The 23583-nt window shown below is 40.6% G+C and overlaps 1 protein-coding gene across 7 annotated transcripts in view; it reads left to right on the forward strand.

The window, feature by feature from the left end:
- The window catches only part of KDM1B (lysine demethylase 1B), a 46464-nt gene that overhangs the window by 20220 nt on the left and 2661 nt on the right, over positions 1 to 23583 (forward strand). For 3 of the 7 annotated variants that reach the window (XM_081057570.1, XM_081057568.1, XM_081057571.1), the window contains exons 10-21: positions 1077 to 1261; positions 3780 to 3956; positions 4292 to 4366; positions 6573 to 6710; positions 7642 to 7813; positions 10520 to 10647; positions 11659 to 11790; positions 13104 to 13178; positions 17192 to 17308; positions 18015 to 18140; positions 18981 to 19103; positions 20660 to 20812. In XM_081057570.1, coding sequence (XP_080913696.1) covers positions 1077 to 1261; positions 3780 to 3956; positions 4292 to 4366; positions 6573 to 6710; positions 7642 to 7813; positions 10520 to 10647; positions 11659 to 11790; positions 13104 to 13178; positions 17192 to 17308; positions 18015 to 18140; positions 18981 to 19103; positions 20660 to 20812 — 1601 coding nt within the window. Of the gene's footprint in view, positions 1 to 1076; positions 1262 to 3779; positions 3957 to 4291; positions 4367 to 6572; positions 6711 to 7641; positions 7814 to 10519; positions 10648 to 11658; positions 11791 to 13103; positions 13179 to 17191; positions 17395 to 18014; positions 18141 to 18980; positions 19104 to 20659; positions 20813 to 23583 lie in introns of those variants that run through there. The other 4 variants (XM_081057569.1, XM_081057572.1, XM_081057573.1 and 1 more) reach the window with 2 other exon arrangements.

Consider the following 23583-nt stretch of genomic DNA (forward strand, 5'->3'; position numbering starts at 1 on the left):
AGCAAGAATTCTAGATCTTCTGCCTGCATACTAACAAATTTCATTTTTGATAGTGCAAATAGATGTTGACATTGTGGCCCTTTCTTAAGGTTTGTCACTAATAACACTGGGCCCTCTAAAAATGGAGCTGCGGTTGAAATCAAAGCTGAAGTGAAAAAGCCCGGAGTTGGTGAAGTTGGAATGAAACTGACACTCAAATACCATTAGTGGGTGTGTACATTTTGAAGGACAGTTTGGCAGTTTGAATTGAAAGCCTTAAAATAGCTACCCTTTGACGCTAGGAATTTATCCTAACTAAATTATCATAGTCAGTTATCAAAAGTAAGCCCAAAAATTTATACGCAAAGACATTTTTGTGGCATTGCTTATAATGGTGAATAATTGGATGTGTTTAAATGCTCAGCAGTAGGGGAATGGTTAAATCATAAAGAAGAAAACATATATCCCCTGAAGTCCTATTTAATGACATGGAAAAGTGTTCATGATGTCATAAATTTTAAGAAGCAGGTTAGAAACTAGTGGTTTTTCCTGGCTTTGTAAAACAAATATCTATTATGTTAATATTCTCTAGTCATAGAAACAACATTGATAGATTGCAAACCCCCACTCAAGGATTGTCAGGAGTTAGTGGTTATGTACTTCTTTGAACCTATTCATTTTAAATGGGAAAAATCCAATGAAAGTTACTTTAGAAACATTTCCATGGGGAGTTGGTGTTCAGTAGGTACAGAGTTTCATTCTTGCAAGATGTAGATGTTCCAGAGATCTGTTGCACAGCAGTGTGAACGTAACCCTGCTGACCCGTGCACGTAAACGTGGTGAAGTGGGGGTGTCTTGTGGCATGCGGGTATTTTTTAATCACAATCACACCTCACATTTCTATACCATGGAAATTAAATTTGTGAAGAATGAATGGGGATAATGTTTAATTCATGCCTGTTTTGCCTAACCGGATGGAGGAAGCAGAAATCCTTACGTAGGACACACTGGAGTCTGTCTCGGCTGTCCTTTTTAGTTTGTTTTTGCTTGGATTTGGAGGTTATAGCTTGTAGGATTTGCCCATTTGTGCTTGTCAGTTCCAGGCATGAACCGGTACTTCCAGCCTTTCTACCAGCCTAACGAGTGTGGCAAAGCCCTGTGTGTGCGGCCGGACGTGATGGAGCTGGACGAGCTCTATGAGTTCCCAGAGTATTCCCGAGACCCCACCATGTACCTGGCTCTGAGGAACCTCATCCTGGCACTATGGTACACTAACTGCAAAGTAAGTGGGGGCGTGTTAGCTAACAGCACCTAGACAGAGGAGCTGCTTTACCTGTGGACGGAGCCTTTCAACCAGGGTTTCTCCACTTCAGTGCTGCTGACATTGTGGGTAGAGATTCTTTATTGTGAGAGGCTGTCCTGTGCATTGTATAATGTGTAGTAGCAGCGTCCCCGGCCTCTATCCACTAGATGCAGTAGCACCCTTTATTTGTGACGATCAAAAATGTCTCCAAATGGGGCAAAGTGTCTCCTTCCTGAGAACCACTACTTTAGACCATGTGTCCTCAGAAATCTTGACCCTCTGGTAGGTGAGTATAAGTACAAAGTTGGGTTCAGAGAGTTCCAGTGACAACATCAGGGGAAAAAAAGTAAAACACTAAAGGCTGGATTATTAACCTCTTGAGGGCAGGCTTCTTGTTCACGTCATTACCCTCTGCTCTGTGTTAGAATTACATAAATATTATGGGCCTCACATAGCACCTGCGTTGACGGGAGGACGGAAATACAAGCTTTTTAAAAAATTTTTATTGGGGAACAGTGTGTTTTGCCAGGACACATCAGCTCCCAGTCAAGTCATTTTCACTCTGGTTGTGGAGGGTGCAGCTCAGTGGCCCATGTGGGAATCGAACTGGCAACCTGGGTGTTACGAGCACTGCGCTCTAACCAACTGAGCCGTCAGGTCTCACTCCTCCCCCTTTTTTTTAAAGCCTTTCCTGACCCTAGTATTTTTCTTATTTATCAATTTTTTCTGCAATTATTTGAGTGAGTGCTCAATGCATAACATTTTGCAAGGCTGTCAAAGTAATCTTGATTAAAGAAAAATATTTCAGTTTCACCCTAGTACTTTACTGGATTAGACTTCAGTATGAGATGACCTGATTAAATGATGGCTGTTAATGCCATTTATATGTATTATATCCAGGTGAGTAGGCTGGGCAAGGTACATTTATTCGTTTCCTCCCCAGGAGGCTTGAGGTAGGTGCTCAATAAACATTTGCTGAACCGAACAAAATTGTTAGAATTTCCTGTGCATAAGTTGTAAAGATACACTTTTCAGGAACAGCCTCATATGGACTCATTTTTCTTCACATTTTCTTTATTTCACTTTGAAATTTGACTTACACGGGAAGAATCTTATAGAAAAAATCCTGAACTTGTCAGTCTGGATCCATTTTAAATTTTAATAAGAGAGTACGTATTGTATATATTTAATACTCCAGTGGAAAAACACAAATGTTTGCTTTAAAAGACTCAAAGACTTTGAAATGATTTTTTTTTTAACTTCATAAATACAAACACATTTTAAAAAAATCTCCTGCAACAATAGAAGTCAACGTTATACGTGTTATTTCTTGAATACTTGGGGTATATAGTCATCTTCCTGTGTTTGATCAGGTTCTGATGGAGCTGGGGGTTGATGACAAATAGAGGAGATGCCAGGCCCATCCCCTCACACTCCCTGTTCTAACTTCACGACAGGCTGAGGCTGCATTACTCTTGAACCTTTGAAATGGACCAAGGCTTTGCCAAAGCTGTTCTGAGAAGAGAAAGGCAGCATTGTCTTTTTTTTTCCAGTTCCCAGATCGGTCCCCCTGTGTCTGATCAGTGATTAGAACCCAGCTTTTCCTGCTGTCAGTACATGGAGCAGCCTGGGTTTCTGCACTGGCCTTCGTTCTATGGTTTAGAGTCGGGAATAAATTGGTGATGTGGTCTGCTCTCACACTCCCTGTAGCCATCATTCTCAGCAAGGAGAAACTTCTGTGATAAGAGACAGGTTGCTGTGTCTGCCTTGTATTGTATCCCTTTCTTCTTTTTTTTCCCTTCTCCAAGCAAACCTCCCTTTGATCTTACTATATCTTAGTGATAAATGATGGACTTGAATGACCCTGAGAGTTTCTTTTTATTATGATAAAATACACACAACATCAAAATTTACCATTTTAACTTCTAAAATGTACAGTTCACGGCATTAAGTACATATACAGTGTGGTTTAACCATCACAACTATCTAAATCTAGAAATTTGTCATCACCCCAAGAGGAAACCCCACCCCCATTAAGCAGTGACTCCCCATGCCTCCCTTTCCCCCAGCAGCCACTAATCTACTTTCTGTCTGTATAGATTTGCCTGTTCTGGACATTTCATATAAATGGAATCCTACAATAGGTGGCCTTCTATAATGAGCTTCTTCACTTAGCATAAGGTTTTCAAGGTTAATACATGTTGTAGCATAGATCAGTACTGCATTACTTTTAATGCCTGAATAATATTCCACATATGGATAGGATACATTTTGTTTATCCATTCATCCATTGATGGTCGTAGGATACTTTCCACCTTTTGGATATTTGAATAGTGCTGCTGTGAACATTTTGTTTAAGCATCTGTTTTCAATTCCGATATGTACCTAGGAGTGGAATTGCTGGGTCATGTGGTAATTCTATGTTTAACTTTTTGAGGAACCAAGAGTTGCTTTGTGTCTGTTTGCTTTAACAGTCTGGTTTTATTTCCAAACACAGGAAGCTCTTACTCCTCGTAAATGTATTCCCCACATCATTGTCCGGGGGCTCGTGCGCATTCGATGTGTGCAGGAAGTGGAGAGGATACTTTATTTTATGACAAGAAAAGGTCTCATCAACACAGGCGTTCTCAGCGTCGGTGCTGACCAGCATCTTCTTCCTAAAGATTACCACAATGTAGGTGACTAGCTCTGGCAATCACACCGCTGTCGGCCATGGTAAACGCTAACCATAAAAATCACATTATCACCGTAACAGTTGGAGAGCAAGACTTTTTAGAATGTGTGTTTCTCTGGAGAGGAGACTATCGAGCAATGTTTCCTTAGACTATAGAAAAGAGGAAGGGATTACTTGAGAAAAGTACTACCATAATCTTTAGGAAAATAACTTTCTATGGACACCAGAGAAATGTAGATGAGCTAACATTGCTTGGTAGTACCTTCCAGAACAACTAAAACAGACATTGTTTTCATTGCTCTAATTAGATTTTTGTTCTTTTTTTTTTTTTTAAGAAATCAGTCATCATTATCGGGGCTGGTCCAGCAGGATTAGCAGCTGCTAGGCAACTGCATAACTTTGGAATTAAGGTAAGATTTTTGGCAGATGGAGATGGAAACAGATGGTTAATTACTCCTCTGGTCCAAATTTTCTAAGACTTTGAAACTAGTTCCTAACTTTAGTGAGGATTGCTAAATACATGATATCTTTATATCTTTACAGTCGATCCTAGAAAAGATACACAATTTGAAATTGGTTTAATAAAAGAAAGGTAGAGGAACGGAGAAATTCCCACAGCTTTGGAGAGAGGTTTGGACTCTGATCAGCAAGTCAGAAGAGATTTTAACTTGGAACGAAAGCAGAAATTCTTGACAGGTTGTTACTGACATAATAGAGGGGTCATTGGGAAAAACCCTTTGTTTCTACAATAGTTTGAGAAAATAGATAGCAGCTTGGAAATTCACTGTTTCTTTTATAAAAGTTTCTGAAATACCCAGTTAAATTTTCTTATGCAAATCAAAGTCTCCCTTTGAATCTTACCTTGGGAAACAAAAATCTTTGCTTTTGGAAGCAAGATTGAATTAGTTAATCCGTGGTTGAGACAGAATTACATAACTTTTAAAGTACTGTACATATTTGAGATAGCCTGCTTCCCCACAGCAGGATATTTTTTCTTTTTATCTGGTATGTTGCCTCATTCAAATTGTTCAAAATTAGCCAAAATAGAGAATATTAAAAAAAAACACACCATTTGTGCAATTCACTATCTAATTTCTGTTAGAATCAGTCAAATTAACCATCCTCTAGATTTCTGTGACTTCCTAGTCTGACACATTTCTCCTTTTTAAAAATTTATTTTGCAAGCACTTAGGTTTTCAGTTAAACCATACATGAAAATTAATTTGGTAGAATTGAATTATTCTTTTTACTCTTCTCTATCTGTCTAAAAGAAATGATGGCTTCTTCTTCTTTTTTTTTAAATATCTTCTCTGCTGGAGGAGTTTCAGAGATGAGGAAAGTTTTCAGGAGCTGTATCTGAGAGAGATTTTCTTTTTGATTGAATGGAGGACCTGCCTTTAATTACATTATGTTACTGACAAAACAGAAAAAGTTGAATTGGATTTATAGGAAGTGCGTTTACATTTGCACGTATTTTCTTAGTGGTATTAAACTGTGAGGTGTTTTCACGAAATAACTGTTAGTTATTAGGGCCAGAGTTTCTTGTTTTGTATTTTGTTTTTTGGGGGGGAATCCCACAGATTATGGTACAGGGAGGTTGTTGATATCCAGAGTCTAGGGGACTGTCCTTTAGGGTCAGCCTTCCTGTCACGCTGAATGGAAATTAGAAACGATGGTTCTGTTTTAATCCAAAGTCAGAGATGGAGGGTCGGGAGGGCAGAAGCAGAAGCTGCAGCCTTTCTAGTTGGAGAAAATGAGGAATTCAGGTCTGAGGAAGAAGAATATTCAGAGGACTCCTATTATTCTCCCCTTTCTCTCACCAGGAGGTGAGGGAGACCCCACGGACACTACCAATGGTTAGGAAATAGATTCCTCTGAGTAACCTGAGAGAGGGGTAACTTGAGGAACCTCCTTGAGCAATTTGAAGGAGTGCCTGTAGGACTCAGAGAGGAAATGACTGGCCGTGCACTGAACAGGACTCACATTTCCAGCTACTGCAGCCCAGGGAAACGTAGCACTTTGAGTCAGAGGGCTGTCCATCTGAGAGCAGCTCCTCGTGCCATTGCATCACAAATTTGGAGGCCATAACATAGCCTGGGTATGGGACCAAACTGCTTAGGCCAAGACCATGAGGTCCTACTTATTAGAGTGACATAGGATTTTTCTTTTTTTAAATGATAGTCATATCTTAGGGAAGTTAGGGCCTGTTTGCAGTGTTAAAGGAATTTTGCTACATATTTGCAACATTTCATAGGACAGAATTTCCTCTTTAGCCTAGTTTTTGATAGTGCTTTTTAATTTATGGAATGCTGTTTAGTAAAAGCTTTCAAAGTGCATTTCATGTGCTAGTTCATCAAGTCTTATTATGGGATTCCAGAGGGAACAGTTTGAGGATTTGACAGGCAGATTCTAATATTCCTTGTTAGAATCTGGATTGTTTTAACATCTATTTTGGCTTCTGTTCACACGGCCCTCTTTTCAGTCATTTCTCTAGTAATAAAATACATACATTAACCAAATACTGACCTTATTTAACTGTGTCATTCTGCATTTGTAGTACTGCATTTGATATGACTATTCTGTCATATTTAGCTTCCCTGATTGTCTGTCTTTTAGGTGACTGTCCTGGAAGCCAAAGACAGAATTGGAGGCCGAGTGTGGGATGATAAATCTTTTAAAGGCGTCACAGTGGGAAGAGGAGCCCAGATTGTCAATGGCTGTATTAACAACCCAATAGCACTCATGTGTGAACAAGTGGGTTTCTTTAAGAGCTGTACTATAGCTAAAGAAAAAATTGCCTCAGTTTGTTCCTGTGTAATATTAATGTGCTGCTAGATAACATGTAACAACCCCACAATGATTTCTTGCCATCTCATCTTCTCTGAAAAGTAAAGGCGATTGATTATAGTTCTTTTCTGCAAAGGTGGAACTAGAGTTCTTAAAATACTTTTTTTTCTTTTTCTAAGATCTTTAATTATGTTTGTGCGTTATTCGCAGGTGATTCAATTACTTCATAGTTTTAGCGCTGCCAGATTAAGCAAATAAAAAATACAGAATTCCCAATTCAGTTTGATTTTCAGATAAACAACAAGTAATTTTTTTTAGTCTGAGTATGTCCCAGATATTACAATGGGATATAAATATGTATGCAATGTTTGGGACATACTTATACTAAAAATATTATATGTTGTTTCCTGAGAGTCAGATTTAACTGGGCATCCTCATCCTGTCTTTTATTGGGCAACCCTACATAGTTTCTTTGAAGACCTGGTAGGCCCAAGGTTTTTTTCTGAAATATTTATTGACAGTAAATTCAGTTTCAGTTTCTGTGAGTGTTTGTGCTCATTTACATGCGAGTCCACAGAGGAGCCAGAAAGTCAGAGCAAGGAGAGGCAGTGCACAGCTATGCATTTGCAGCATTCCTAAATATGGACCAAAAAGCTGTCCAGTGCATGGCATAGAAACTGTTTGCCATCACCCTCCCAGCCTCATAAAATAAGGTCTTATAGATTTCGTGCTATTTTTTCCCTGTCTTTGCTGCCATTTTCTGTTAAGCATACCTAGCTTTGTTTTCGAGAGGCACTAGACCGTTTTCTCCAGGAGAGCTCTGTCTGATTTCAGCTGAGAACCTGTACGTATTTTTTCCAGGGCAAATTTTCACCTTCTTATTCTTATTATTTTGAAGCTTGGCATCAGCATGCATAAATTTGGAGAAAGATGTGACTTAATTCAGGAAGGTGGAAGAATTACTGACCCCACTATTGACAAGCGCATGGATTTTCATTTTAATGCTCTCTTGGATGTTGTCTCTGAGTGGAGGAAGGATAAGACTCAGCTCCAAGATGTCCCTTTAGGAGGTATGGGGAGAATGGTGTCTGATTGTTCCATCTGAGTCTCATTCTAATCTAAGCTTGGTCGGCAGTAACATCAGTCATCTGTGAGGTTGATGTACAATAAGAATAGTCCTTTCCGAGCATTCCTTCTGGACTGATGGGTTCTCCAGACTGTTCCACAGAGGGGAGCACAGTGTCCTCGGAACATTAGATGCTGGTGTGTGCACACACACAGCTTAACTTTACTCAGTAGCTGGTGTCTAAAAACGTCATTGAAATGTCTAATTTTCAATTTCCCAGAGGAGCTTACTTTTAAGGAAAGGGTGGTAAGTCCTATGTGAATTAATAGTCACTACATAATGTCTTTTGTAGATAAATTTCTGTTGGCCAGGATTTCTTTTCTTTTCCTTTTTATTGCGGGGGGTGGTAGGGGAAGATTCTCTCAGTATATTGTGTTTAAGAATGCAAGGATGTGTATTATAATTTAAGAATTTTAATTTAAAATCTTTAGCCTTTGGATAATATTAACCACAAGCCTTTGGAAAACTCGACTCTCATGACTCATTTCCATGAGGGTGCCAGCTGAAATTTTACTATATTGCTTCTTAATTTGATACTTACTTAACCTACAATTTTGTGACCTGAATGTATTCACTTGTAGTTCTTGGAAGCATGTTGGAGTTTCCTAAAGTGTGAACATTTGAACTCAATTTGCAGGATCCTAATTTTCTTTAACTATAGGTTTCTTTGCAAGGGCTCTCAGTGCCTCATCCTAGTATATACTCTGTCTCTCTTTGGGGTCACCTTCTCAGTAGCAGGGTCTGTCTCTTCTTTTTATCCCGTCTCCACCCCCATAGCCACCCCTGAGATTGACCTACACTCTAATTGCCGTTAGTGAGTGTCGGCTGACAAACCACAACAGAACATTTCAGAAATTTACTGGGGTGTCAGGGATCATGTAATCATGTGTGGCAGTGTCCAGGCCAAGTGGTGAGTTGTTGAATTCTCTGGAATCGAGGGCCGTTATTAGGCTGAGTTGCAGGGTGTTCTCAGAAAATGGTTAGTGTTTTTTGCACATGTGTGGTAGTTGCTGGATGGTGTTTTTTTTACACTTCTTTCAAGGTCAACAAATTAAAAAGTTAACAACATTGCTTTGTCTTGGCCTGACTTTAAAAAAAGTTATTAAGGGGGAATCGGCAACACTTACTTGTTTCATTTATATTAACACTTTTTAGAAAAGCTTTAATAATAGCTCACATATCTCTATATAAGGTTACAGTAATATCCTGCCAGGCAGTATCTCAGTTGTATGAGCTCTCACCTTATTAGTACTTAGCTGTAAAAAATAAATAAATAAATACATAGATACATAGATACATACATACTAAGAGGCTAGAATTAATTTCATAAAGCATCTATACCAAAGCCTTAAATATTATTTACATAAAAATCACATTAAGGCTTTTCTCAGTCTGTTTATTCTTAATGTTCTAGCAATCTTGGTTCTTCCCAAACTGCTGCAAAACCTAAAAGAAACTAGAGCCTGCAGGAGGCAGGAATGGGACTGCTACTAGAAGGGTCTGCAAGTGGCAGAAAAGGCCCAGTGGTTTGGGGCCAAAAGCCTGGCACAAATCTAGAGGAGCTGTGACATCCCCATATTACAATCTAGTGGATGAATGGAAATTTCTAAGGAGAAGCTTGAGTTGTCAAAAAAACCCCACAAAAAACTGTTAACTGATCCTCAGTTCTGTTTCTAGTCGAGCACTGTATGGTACTTTATTGAAACTTTGAGTCTGCAATATATGTGTTGGATGGTCGTCATCACTGGGAGGGTTATAAAGAAATAACCTGTACTAAGATTCTTAAAATTTGTCAGGCATGAGCCTCCCCCAAACCCCTCAAAAAGGAGTCTAAGACAGTAATTGGAATATCACAGCGCAGAGAGTATGTAGTTGAAGGTTCCAGTTGAATGGAATAGAGAAGCGCTGGGGTTGATGACAAGGCGCTATTCCTGAGCTTTGTAGAGTTGGGGTGCTGCTGGATGTCCAGGATGGCTGGGAGCCAGATGGGGCGGGCACTCTGCTGAGGGGAGTGGCAGTGACAGGCCTCGCAGGGCTGGCATTTACTAGGAAGAAAGTCTGCAGCAGCGCCTTTGAGGGAGTGGGCAGGTAGTGTTGCCATCTTTGGAAAGGCTGAAAACGAGCCAGCATGGTCTGGCTGCGGGTTTGGGATTTATTACACAGGCAATGGGGAAAACAGTAATTAAAGGTACTGAGGCCGAGGGCCGGCGTGATGAGAGTCCATAATGGGACATTCTTATTTGGGACAATATAACCAATAGTCTATCATAGGTCTCTATGAGGTGAGATGTCATAAGAACTTGACTTTTAAGCGATGGCAATGGCACCAGAAGGGAACAGGAGTCCTCTCTCTGTGTGTATGTCTCTACATGTGCATGGGGTACTTTTTCTGTATGTTGAGCAAAAGAACAGTTTCTCAGCTGAGCAGAAATGAAACATTGAAGATATAGAACCTACACAGCTTCATTTCCAGTGAAAATAGGCTTTTACTTCCTGAGAAAAACCAACCTTATCAGGATATCGTTTCCCCCTGAGAAAGGACTTCAGAAGTTTGGGGTTTTGCGGGTGGGAGGAGGTTAAAAGCAAACGATGAGGACTTCGAGAGTAATGTTAAAGCTGTGTTTTCTGCTTTGACCCATTCCCATTACAGAGAAGATAGAGGAGATCTACAAAGCTTTCATTCAGGAGTCTGGTATCCACTTCAGTGAACTGGAAGAGCAGGTGCTTCAGTTCCACCTCAGTAACCTGGAATACGCCTGTGGCAGCAACCTCCACCAGGTGTGGCTGGGTTTTGGGCAACGCGCTTCAAAAGATGTTTGTTTTTGTGCATGTGTGTGTATTTTACATATCTGCAGATTGAACTCGTGCTGGTTTGGGTAAACAGGAAATAATGGTTCTGCTGCTTAAAAGTTTGAAAACCACCATTTGGGCATATTAACCCCCACACTGGTTTGGGGGGGAAAATTTTTTTTTAGAGCAAGAGAAACCTTTTTTCCAATAATGCCTGTGACAGAGCTCAGTATGTAAACCGAATACAGGGCCGATGGGCCGAATCCGGGAGGGGCCCAGCATCGTGGGCCCTTTATTTCCTCCTCCCCAGCCCCTTCAGGGAGGCCCTGGTGACATTTCTGTGGAACCATGCCATGGTCTGAAAACACTGCACTCAAGAGACCAAAAGAGAGTAGCCTTACAGTTATGCTCTGTTTATCTTGCTAAAACACATTTAAACTTGCCTGACTGATTTAACCAGCTGTGATCTTGATACTCAAATATTCTGTATTTTGAATAGAGTCTCCATAGATGACCCCTGACTTAATTGTCCTCTTTGGCACCTCTCCATTTTCATTTGATTCTTCATTGCAATTGAAAGGAACCGCGCTGTTTTCCAAAATCATGCTGCTTTCAACCTCTATAAAGTTTCCATGAAGACAAATAGTTGGCATATTTATACTATATGGAGTTGATCAAATGCAGTTTTGGTCTCATAGAATTCTTCCTTTCTGGGGTTGTTGACATGTAACCCCTTCATTTTTATCAAGGAGTGGTACCCATGCACAAATCCTATCCACCTTTTTTTCTAAAAGAAGCTTTCCTGTGTGTTGTGGAGAAATTCCCTTCCTGGGTGGGTCTGTTCAGCCCCTCCTTCTGTCATGCTGCCGTATGCTCAGCAGCCCTGCCCTCCTGCCTCAGGTGGCTTTGCCCACCTTGCGCTCCTTTCTTGTCCCTCAGGTTCAGTCTTAAGGATTTAAACCACCTCTTCTGTACCCAACCTCTTCTGTTGTTTCTCAGGTGTCTGCTCGCTCCTGGGACCACAACGAATTCTTTGCCCAGTTTGCTGGAGACCACACTCTGCTCACTCCCGGCTACTCTGTCATTATTGAAAAACTGGCTGAAGGACTAGATATTCGGCTCAGATCTCCAGTGAGTATTGACAGCGGAGGGAGGCTCTGGTTCAACCTTAATTTGGGAGGATGTGAAGTTTGGGGCATGTGGATTACACAGGAGACAGGTGCTTGCTGTAATCGTCAGCCAGTGCCTCCAAGCATTAATTTTTTATTTTAATTTTATTGGGGAATATTGGGGAACAGTGTTTATCCAGGGCCTATCAGCTCCAGGTCGTTGTCGTTCAGTCTAGTTGTGGAGGGCGCAACTCAGTTCCATGTCCTGTCGCCATATTCAATCTTTAGTTGCAGGGGGCGCAGCCCACCATCCCATGCAGGAATTGAACTGGCAACCTTGTTGTTGAGAGCTCATGCTCTAACTGACAGCCATCTGGCCACCCCAAAGTATTGACATTTTTATGAAACAGTTGTAGCCTATGATCAGTAGCATCATCTATGTCAGTTACGTAGCTGCTGCTGTTTAGAAACGAGTGGTGCACATGTATTTTCACTAATTTTTAAAAAGTGTTCGAGTTGCTCCCTGATCCAAAGCAGTTATTTTCACTTTTAAATTTTCCCTTGAAATTTTGGTCCCTGTATTTTTTTTTTAACATTTTTTGTATTAGTTTCAGGTGCACAAAGCAATGTAATAGTTAGACATTTATCATTTACATCCCTCACACAGTGACAACCCCTCTCCCCCCATCCACTATCCCTCTGACATCGCACACAGCCGTTAATTTCCACTGTCTCTATTCCTAATGCTGTACTCCGCTTCTTGTAACTATACATTTCTTCTTGTAACTACATATTTCTTCTTGTAACTACAACATAAAATTGTAGTTGACGTTCCTTATTGTTCAGCTTCAGCTTCAGGTGTACAGTGCAGTGATCAGGCATCTACATCTTCCCTGAGGTGGTCTCCCTAATGGGACAAGTGTCCATTGGATACCCTACAAAATCTTTACAACATTATTGATTATATTCCCCAAACTGACTTTCATATCCCCATGGCAATCTTGTGGTTACTGACTGTGCTTTCTAATCCGCTCACCTGGTCCCTATCTATTTGTATTGTACATTGTTATAATCACAGAGACAAATATTTATATTTTACTTTACACTGTGTTGTAAAGATTTTACGTGTTCTGACATAGTGTTTATAAATTTTCATGGCTGAGAGATAGTTCCCTGAAATAAGCTGTCACTGCTGTTCTGATCTCTGAATGCCGGGAAATGATTCTCTATAGGTCCTTGGAGATGTAAGATCACATAACAGGAGAATTGGAAACGATCCTGGATCATATGGTTCCATCCCTCATTGTGTTTTTCACAATTGTTTTTCTTGGGCAGGTACAGAGTATTGATTATTCTGGTGATGAAGTGCAAGTTACTATGACAGATGGGACAGGCTGTACAGCACAAAAGGTAAGTGCTAGGATTTCACTGGGTACTGCAGGAACCTGGGAGGAAGGGAAGAGAGTCTTTTCCACCAAGAAGTTTGCCTTATGTAAGCTCCACATAATTGTGTATGGGTGTGCAAACCCAGTTTAATGAACCCAGTTTAATACTGCGTAGATTCATGGAAGATGGAATTCAGAACAGTAGTTTAAAAAAAATTTTTTTTTAACTTTTATTTAAGTGTGTTTTTCCAGGACCCATCAAATCCAAGTCAAGTACTTGTTTCAATCTAGTTGTGGAGAGTGCAGCTCACAGTGACCCATGTGGGGATCGAACCAGCAACTTTGTTGTTAAGAGCACAGCGCTCTAACCAACTGAACTAACCAGCCGCCCCCCAGAATAATGTTTCTTAAAGTGGATTCAGTGGTACATTAGTCCTGAGAATTAAACAAAAAAAGAATTTTTTTGTCAAATAAGTTTGAAAAGTATTGTATACTACAGTCTACTTTTAGGGTTAAATATGGGCATATTAAAGGCTCTGAGAAGTCCTGCATTTAAAAATCCATGTTTTACTTTGTTTAATTCAGTGTTTTCCAGATTGGTGATGGGGGGAGGAAAAGTTATTGTTCTACCATGGAACCATTTTTCAAATCAAGAAAGCCCTTGTGTTTTCTTTTTAAAATTGGCATTCAAAGTACTTTTATATTATTTGAACATTTTGTGAATAGCTTTAGTAGGTGGACAGTGAAAGGCGCTGTAATGTAATATGTGAAATCACACTGAGATGTCCAGAGTGTTGGAGAAAAAACGTGCTTACTTGGGGTGGAGGGAGATTAATAAACCCCATAAGTTTATTTAAATTTAGTTATGTCTGAAGTGATAACAAAAGTATAATTGACGAACTTTTACTAGTTCCTAGACTGGCTATGTTTTATACATTTCGATTATCTAAAAGTTAAGCACAGTCCTTGATACTCATACAGGAATAAAGGATTGAATGTCAAATGGGAAAGACAGGATATAGTGTTTGAGTCCAGGAGCTGGGTTCTCATACTATTCCTGCTATTAAGTCACTGCGTAATTAGTAGCAGTACTATAGACTTGGAACTAGTAGTGTTTCCCAGTCCTGGCTGCACGTTAGAATCACCTGGAAGGTACTTGAAAGTTACAAAACCTCACCCCGCAGGGATTCTCACTGAATTGGTCTCACCATGTATGGAACGCTTCCCAAGTGATCCCAGCACACAACCAGAGTGGAAAACACTGAGTAACAGTGTCGTTATCTGCGAACCCCAAGATGAGAATCAGGCTAATAATTAAAATTCTTCCTAGTGGTAAATTTAAAAAAAAAAAAAATCCCTCTTTAAAATTGCAAGTTGGCCAGTGGCTCAACCTCAGGTATTTTGTGACAACACACTAGTTAGCTTCACCCTGCTGAGTTACCCTCCGCTGACCCTGGCCAGGCATGTTTGCTCTTCTTTCTTTCTATTCTGGCTCTCCAGGGATGTTAGGACACAGCTTTAGGCCGTGTTTCAAAGCCTGCTCTGAATGTTTAAAGCAAATATTTTTAGTTTTATGGCTGTCAGCACACATCACACAGTTTGACCTGGAAGTTTCCCCCGCTTATAAGTGAAAGATTTTCAGCCCAACAGGACATATTGGTAAACATTTGACAAACTGTAACTCAATCTAGGCTGTTTCCACTGAGATCTAGCTTTAGTTCTTTACCGGGGTGTTTTTATATCTGGTGCCTATTTGTTTACCTAAGTTCATCTGCTTTTAAGAGCCTTTTTGTTGTTAAGAAAACCTCTAGATCTTACAGCATTGCAGTTTTTATTTATATATCCAAGGGAGAAATTGTTTTTTTGTTTTTTTGCTTTAGTTTCATGATAGCTATTATCTATAACCAGATGGAGGGTAGAGAACATGTTTTTTACTTTATAAGATTTTTCTAATTTTCTTCTGACAGAAAATAGAGACAAAATCCCAGGGAGAACTCTGAACTTCCTGTGATCCTGGAGTTGGGGTTCAAGCCAAATACACTAAATCTTTGATGAGGGCCATGGTAGATACGGTACTTGGCATTCAGCTCCATTCACTCGATCCTGCTGTTATCCTGCACTGTAGATGACGCAAAGTAAACACATACATACACGCACCTCTTTCCAGACTCCCGTGTAGCTGAGGTTCTAAATGAGAAATGATTCAGCTACTCAGGCGCACTTGCATGGTTTAGAAGGTATGGTACAGCTTTTGCTTCACTTCCGCTACCTCTGCTGACAAGCTTAACGGTCAAGGTGTTGGGTTCTTCTGCAGCAGGAACAGGCTCGCAGGGTCCACTCATTAACGGTAAGGGAGTCAAGAGGCATAAAGACCCCATTTTGCTGGTGCAGGTTGTTCTGTAAGGGGCATGATCATGTGGAGCTGGCAGCAGTAGTAATGGCTCCTGATTGTGGCAGTGGTGGCTTACTGCTGATTGTATGGAGAGACAGCGGGTTTCTTAGAGGCGTGGTTCTGTGATGTGACGTTGAGAGTCGGTCCTGAAGGCTCCGTTAGCGTCTGTTACTTCATCTGTTAATTAAATGATTCCGTAAACCATTCGAGACCCTGAAATAAATTGTTTCCTGCTTAAAAAGAAATTTCATGTGGTTTTACATGATTATAATGTGGGTGATAGGCTTTACCATTTGTGAAACATATTGATGTATATTATAAGAGTTCTCATTTTAAGCATTATCCCAATCTGAGGTTAGGAGGGCGGTTATTACCTTGGCCACACATTAGAAAGTGTCAGGAATATTATACAAATGTAGTTCTCCTGACTCCATATTTAGGTGCATTTCCTTTTAGAGCACTGCTTTTTAGGATTGGGATCTGTTCACTATTCTCATCTGGGGTTATTGTAAATCGTCAAAACCTTTCTGCTCATTCAGGTCGCTTGTGCAGTTCTTAGGAATATAACAGCATGCGATGTTGACAACCCATGACTGGCAATAGAGAGGAATTTTTGTTGTTTTGTTTTGTTTTTATTTTAACTCATCTTTTTTTGTAATTTTTAAAACTTAGTTTCAGGTGTACAAAACAACATAATGATTAGATATTTACATCCCTCACAAAATGATAACCCCACCAAGTCTACCCATCTGACATTGTACAGAGCTATTACAATACCATTAACTATATTCCCTATTTTGTACTTTACATCCCGTGACTATATATATTTAATTATAGTTGACATTCAGTATTATTTTACATTAGTTTCAGGTGGACAGCGCAGTGGTTAGGCATTTATATAATCTATGAAGTGATCCCCGATAAGCCCAGTACCCATCTCACACACTACATAATCTTTACAACATTATTGATTGTATTAGCCATACTGTATTTCACATCCCCATGACTATTTTGTAGCTACTAATTTGTACTTTCTAATCCCTTCCCCTTCTCCTCCATCCCCTAACCCCCATCGCATCTAGCAGCCATCAGTTTATTCTCTGTATCTATGAGTCTGTTCTGTTTTGTTTGTTTATTCTGTTGTTTACATTCGACATATAAGTGAGATCATATGGTATTTGTCTTTCTCTGTCTGATTTATTTCACTTAGTATAATATCCTCTAGGTCCATCCATGTCGTTGTAAATGGTAAGATTTTATTCTTTTTTATGGCAGAGTGGTACTCCATTGTATAAATGTACCACAATGTCTTTATCCAATTGTCTATTGATGGGTATTTCAGTTGTTTCCATATCTTGGCTATTGTGAATAATGCTGCAGTAAACACAGGGTGCATATATTTTTTCAAATTATTGTTTTGGGGTTTTTTGGATAGATACCCAGGAATGGAATTGCTGGGTCATAAAGTAGTTCTATTTTTAATTTTTTGAGGAACCTCCGTACTGTTTTCCATAGTGGCTGCATCAATTTGCAATGCCAAGGAATGTTCTTTAGGTGTTGAAATTTTCCTGGAAATGCACCCCCTGAGCAGTTGTGGTACTAGGTTCAGTGCTGTCTGTGTGTTAACCGTTCATTATTTCCCACAGGTGTTAGTCACTGTGCCACTGGCCTTACTGCAGAAAGGTGCCATTCAGTTCAGTCCACCTCTGTCAGACAAGAAGATGAAGGCTATCAACAGCTTAGGTGCAGGCATCATTGAAAAGGTGACTGGATTACCTAAGCCTCAGAACTAAAGAGATTAATGTCCAATGACAGGAGCGCCTTTGCTTCTGACCTTGAGCAGTATTGGGTAATTTTTGAATCCAAATAAAATTCGGAAGATTTCGTTTTCATTTGAATAATTGTTCATGCAGGATATAAAAGGATGTTATGAAAACACAGGAAGAGCTGGCTGAGATCTTGAATTTTGACTTTAGAGGACGAATCTTATTCAGAATTTGAACTTGGTTTATAAATAAACAGTTCTTTTTTTCTTTTTTTTTGTCCTGCTTTCCATGTCCACCCTCCATTAGTTGGCCCCAATGAGGAGTGTCTTTTACTTCCCCTACCTTTAAAATCTCTTTTAGCAGAATCTGCCAGTGTATACACTGGCGGTAGATAGCAGCAGAACTCTGAGGAGTCAGAATGTACCTTACGGACCTAAGCTTTCAGACCATGTCTCAGGAATGCTTTGCATTTTCAGATTAGCCTAGAGGTTGTCAGTGGGTCTCACCATTACCTGTGGGAGTACAGGACTGAGTGACATAAAAGGCCAGATACTCACAGAGAGAAGGAAGGAGGGCGGGAGAAGAAAGGAAATATTGAAGTTTGTTTTTTTGAACATAGTTTTAGTTGAGCTATAGGTTGCTTCTTAGAGATTGCTGCACTTTTAAGAAACGCCTAACCATCTTTCTTTTGCTCACTTTCTAGATTGCCTTGCAATTTCCCTACAGATTTTGGGACAGTAAAGTTCAAGGGGCTGACTTTTTCGGTCACGTTCCTCCTAGCGCCAGCAAGCGAGGGCTTTTTGCTGTATTCTATGACATGGATCCCCAGGTAAAATCCTTGGTGAAAAATGTGGTTTGAATTCTCTTATTTCAGTTTAAAATTTGGGGTGGTACTTACTCATGCGTCAAGCTCAGAAACTAATGGACATGATGGACACTGGATGTATGTTTATATTCTGAGAGGATACTGGACGGGGACATTTTCCTGTAGGATGGGAGCCCCAATATCTGGCCCGTTTTCTCCAAGTAATAGGATAGGGGAGTTCCTCTTGGGGAGAGTTAGTGGCAGCATAGCCATGAGTGGTACTTGGAAGTACTCTCCCTTGGAAGTGCTCTCCCTGGGTCCTCCAGGAGAGCTGATGAAGATGAGGACGTGATTGGCCTAGGAGAGGGCAGGTCTCTGTCGGTAGATGTGATTGGTGGGGAGCAAAGAAGAGGGGTGGGCATCGCGGGACTTGAAAGCTATGGTCTGCTGTTCTCATGCACCAGAATCCCAGTCGTTTCTTTGTTCTCTCTGTCCCAAGAAGTTTATCTTAAAAGGTTACAAGGACAAATTTTTTTTACCATTTGAGAGAGTTTTATTATTTTATCCACAGACTTCCGTTCCCCACCTTGTTCCGCTTCTGAAACAAGTTTCCTCTAAGGGAAAAGCCACGAGAACCCTCAGTTTGATATTTGCACTGCCTCCTGAGTTTTCTCAGCAGGGAACAATACAATGTATAGATGAAAAACGAGTGTGTTTGAGGAAAATGGACTGGTGATTGGAATGGGGGTAGGGGCCAGTAGGAAATTTAATTTGGGAGAAAGAGATCTGTTTGGAACCGTGCATTTAGAGACTTCTGTACCCAAAGCACAAAGTATCAGCTGCTTCTCCGTTTCGTATCTCCAGAAGAAACACAGCGTGTTGATGTCGGTGATTGCGGGGGAGGCGGTGGCATCCATCAGGAAGCTGGATGACAAGCAGGTGCTGCAGCAGTGCATGGCCACGCTCCGGGAGCTGTTCAAGGAGCAGGTCAGCGCAGCCCTCTGAACGGAGAAAGACATGCCTGCTGTTTCTTATCTTCGTGTGCTCTTCAGAGTGGGTGGAGCCCAAAGCAAGCCATCATTACGGAGAATGAAGGGATGGAGGCAGTGGGCCATGTGATGCTTCCTTCTAATATCAACTTTCCACTTAAGAGCCTGGAGTGATCTGCTAGGGCTGCCACAACAAATACCACAGCCTGTGTGGTTTACACAGTGGAAGTTTATTTTTTGACGATCTTGGACGCTGGAAGTCCAAGAAAAATTGTCAGCAGGTTTCGTTTCTTCAGGGCCTCTCTCCTTGGCGTACAGATGGCTGCCTTGTGCGTTGTCCTCACATAGTTGCCTCTCTGTTATCTGTGTCCTAATCTCCTCTTCTAAGGACACCCCTGGATTAAGGCCCACCCCAACCACCACGTTAAAGGCCCTTGTTCAGATAGTCAGATTATAAAGTAATAGGGGTTAGAGCTTCAACATATGAGTTTTAGGGGGACACAAATGCAGCCCATTAATAGTACCCCATACCTCCTCTTACGCTATTGTCTTCCCTCCCTTTTTCCTCACATCATGCACACACCCTTTCTTTCCTAAGGATGTAAAACACTTGGCATTTTCCAGCTTCTATATTTACCCAAACCCTAACAGGCTTTGGCGACAACTTTCCTTTTAAAGGGACATTGTCCAGAATTTTCTCATACGCTACATATGCAGCTAATCTCTTTTCTTTCTTTTCTCCAAGGAGCTCACGGTACTTTCCATTTGCCAATTTACTAAATCTCTCAAATTCTGGAGACTTTATTTATTTATTTATTTTTGCTGCTTTGTTTAAACAAAGAAGTAGAAGTAGAAAATATGAAATGATTCAGAAGTTACATGAATTAGAAAAAGAGAGGCACCCACGGGGTGTTCTTGTTTTACATGATTATATCCCACAATAGTCCCCAGCTTGGGGTTTTGGTCCAAAAATTCGTTTTCATATTAGTTCTTATAAACTTAGCAGTTTCTATAAAAATATTTTTCATGGTGGTGGCTTGTGAGAGGCCAGCGTACAAAATCATTTGAAACTAAGCAAGTGTGAAGAAACACATCCTTGGGCAGGTGTTTTGTGGAGGAACCTGTTGAGAATTCCAACTTAAGGTCCTGGAACTCCACCCTTCCCTTTCTTACTACTCTGGTCCAGAGAGCCCTTTCCCACCATATCTCCAGCACAGGCCAGGTGATAGGAAGGGGCATGCCCAAAGTCTTAGCCAGTGGTGATGGCCCTTGGTAAGTAAGGGGATGTGTATCTGGCAGAGGATGAAGTGTAGAAGTGAAAGATACCCGTGGTGGGAGGGTGCAGCTTTGGAGCCGGAGGTAGAGCACGGCGCACAGATACTGGGTAGAATTGGAAGTGGGTGGGGGAGGAACATACTGAGGATTGCTGTTTCAGAATGCCACAGGGATTCACTTACCTTCTAACAGGAGGGGTGGCTGTGTATTCATACTTGAGGTTGCATCATCTCTAAGTCCTTCTTGATCCCGTTCTATGATTTCTTCCCCTTGACACAGGAAGTCCCAGATCCCACAAAGTATTTTGTCACTCGGTGGAGCACAGACCCCTGGATCCAGATGGCATATAGTTTTGTGAAGACAGGTGGGAGCGGTGAAGCCTATGATATCATTGCTGAAGAAATACAAGGAACCATCTTTTTTGCTGGTGAGGTGTGTATCAGGATCTCAAACCCAATTACTTTTATTTTGCTTATTTTCTTTTGATTAGAGTGCTTTATGTCCAGAGTTTAAAAACAGTGTCAAATACTGTTAAGTCTTAATGACAACAAACAGATGCCCTCTCAACATCCTCCTCAAACCCAGCAACATTTTTAACTCGCTCTGCTGTTTCTTCTGGAATTTACTGCATGTTTAAAAATATTTAGTGTCTTTTGATTAAACAAGTTAGACACCATCTACTGACTTCCTAGCAGGTTAAAGGTTTAGTCCCTTTAGTCTCTTCGAACCGTGGTTATTTCACATTTAATTAAGTTGGTATCAGTGTTTATGGGATGTGGCTAGGTAATGCTTACTGCTGAGCCAAGGTGTTCATTGGTTCTGTTTTTACACAGCTTTCTGTTTTCTTGACAGTCATAATGGCCCTTTTTCTCATTAGCTTAATTCTTTTCGTACCTCTCCTCAAGCCTCCCCACACTCAGTCATCTCTAAATCACTGTTAAATCCCTATGAGCTGCCATGATAATCCATGTTTTGAAACGCCCCTCCCTGACATCCTCCTCCCTCTGATGCAGTCTGCCCTGGTTGACCTCTGGGACTCCTGCAGAGCTGTCTTCCTGGGAGCATCTCCTCCTTACCACTTTCTGGGGTTGGGGCTTTTTATTTTCTAGATCCTTCTTTCTTCTTTAATATTTATTTTTTTAATTGTGGTAAACTACATATAACAAAATTTTCCATCTTAACTGTTTAAGTGTACAGTTAAGTAATATTAAATACATTCATCCATCTCCAGGACTTTTTCAGCCTGCAAAACTGAAACTCTGTACTCATTAAACAACTCCCTATTTCCCCTTCACCCCAGACCCTCCCTGGCAGCCACCACTTTCTCTATGGATTTGTTGTAGGTACATCACCATGTAAGTGGAATCATACAATATTTGTTCTTTTGTGGCTGCCTTATTTCACTTAGCAGACTGTCCTCAATGTTCATCCGTGTTGTTGCATGTGTTGGAATTTCCTTCCTTTTTATTGCTGAATAATAGTCCCTTATGTGTATATACAGCTTGCTTATGCATTCACCCATCCACCGACATTTGAGTTGCTTCCATCTTTTGGTTATTTTGAATAATGCTGCTATGACCATGGGTATACAAGTATCTCTTCAAGAACCCTTTTTCAATTCTTTGGGGTATTTATCCAAAGAGGCATTGCTGGATCATATATTCATTCTATTTTTAGGTTTCTGAGGAACCAGTACACTGTTTTCCATATCAGTTGCACCAGTTTACCTTCCCACCAGCAGTTCACATCCTCAGTAACTCTTGTTTTTTGATAGTAGCCATCCTAATGGGTGTTTATTCTTTTAAAAAAATGGCCTTTAGTCTTACTTCTGTTGAGAATGTTTTGCTGTTTTGATTTGTAATCCTTTCTATGCCTTTTTTTGTTTCCTTAATCTAGAAACTCATGTCTTTCAGTCCTAGATTTTACTTGATTATTTTTCCCCATTTTTTTCTTATTTCTGATCTTCTATTACATATATTGGAACTCTTATATATTATCTAATTTTTTTTTCTTTGCTATTATTCGTCTCTGACTTTTTATTCTACTTTTGTGGTGGGAAGATTTATCTTTTGACCTTTGAACTTAAAATTTGGGCTTTTATTTTATGAGCAGTTTCTTGTTCTCAGATTGTTCTTTTTGGTAGCTGCCTCCTTGCTTTGTAATTTGTTCCTTGCATGACTCCTCAGGGTTCCTATTTTGTCTCTTTTAGCCTCTGCCTGTCCAAATAGCCAATCCTTGACTGTCTTCTGATTTGAATGAGGCATTTAAAATTGGGGCGGGGGGTCCGGACCAGTGGCTCAGGTGTTTGGAGCGCCATGCTCCAAACAGGCTCCTAATACAGGCTCCTAATACCAGCATAGGCCAGGGAGCTGTGTCCTATACAACTAGACTGAGAAACCAGGGCTTGAATCAGAGTGGGGAGGAAGAAGGTGGAAGGGGAAAAAAATTTTTGAGTGACGCATTTTGAAAAAGCCAGTTGAAGCTCCAGCAAACTAATCAACTAGTGGTTGGATCCCCAAACCAGTATCTATAGCTCTTTTCTCAGAACACAGTTTCTCTCATTTGCTCAGCTCCTGGCATTCTGGGAGCTGGAAGTCTCAGTTATGAAGACTTTCTTTACTTAATCCAGATTCTGTTCAGTATCTCACCCCACCCCCACCCTCATCCCCTGGGGTTGGGGTAGGAGTGGGGAACCCGGTGAAGGACAAAACTCTTGTCTTTAATCCTGTTTTTGTCTATGCCCATCCTTTGCCTCTGTGGTTCCTGAAGCCCCCAGTGGCTGAGATATTTAAAGAATTATCTGGGGTGAAATGGCTTTCGTTATCACCCCATCCTGCCCTAACCCAAAAATTAGCAGTGAATTCTCAGCACTTGTTCATCTGCTTTCATGCTTTGTACGCTGTAGTTTGGATTACACAGGTCTTCTAGCTTTATTTAAAATAGTGGCTTTTTTCTCATGATTTTTGAATGATCACAAGACTGTCATTTAAAAACCAGCTTTCTTCGATTACTCCTTGGCCTGTGAAGAGCCGACATTGTAGGAAGAGAGCATAATGGCTGTGTGCCAGGCAACAACTGTCAGCTGCTTCCGAGAGATGGCTGTATTAGGCTCATGTGCCCTGGGCTCATGAGAAGGTGCAGAATATTTTTTGCTTTCCTTTGCTGCTTTGATACAAATGTTATCTCCCCTTCTTATAAAACAC

This window comes from Rhinolophus hipposideros (genome assembly GCF_964194185.1).
Source record: "Rhinolophus hipposideros genome assembly, chromosome: 8".
NCBI lineage: Eukaryota > Metazoa > Chordata > Mammalia > Chiroptera > Rhinolophidae > Rhinolophus > Rhinolophus hipposideros.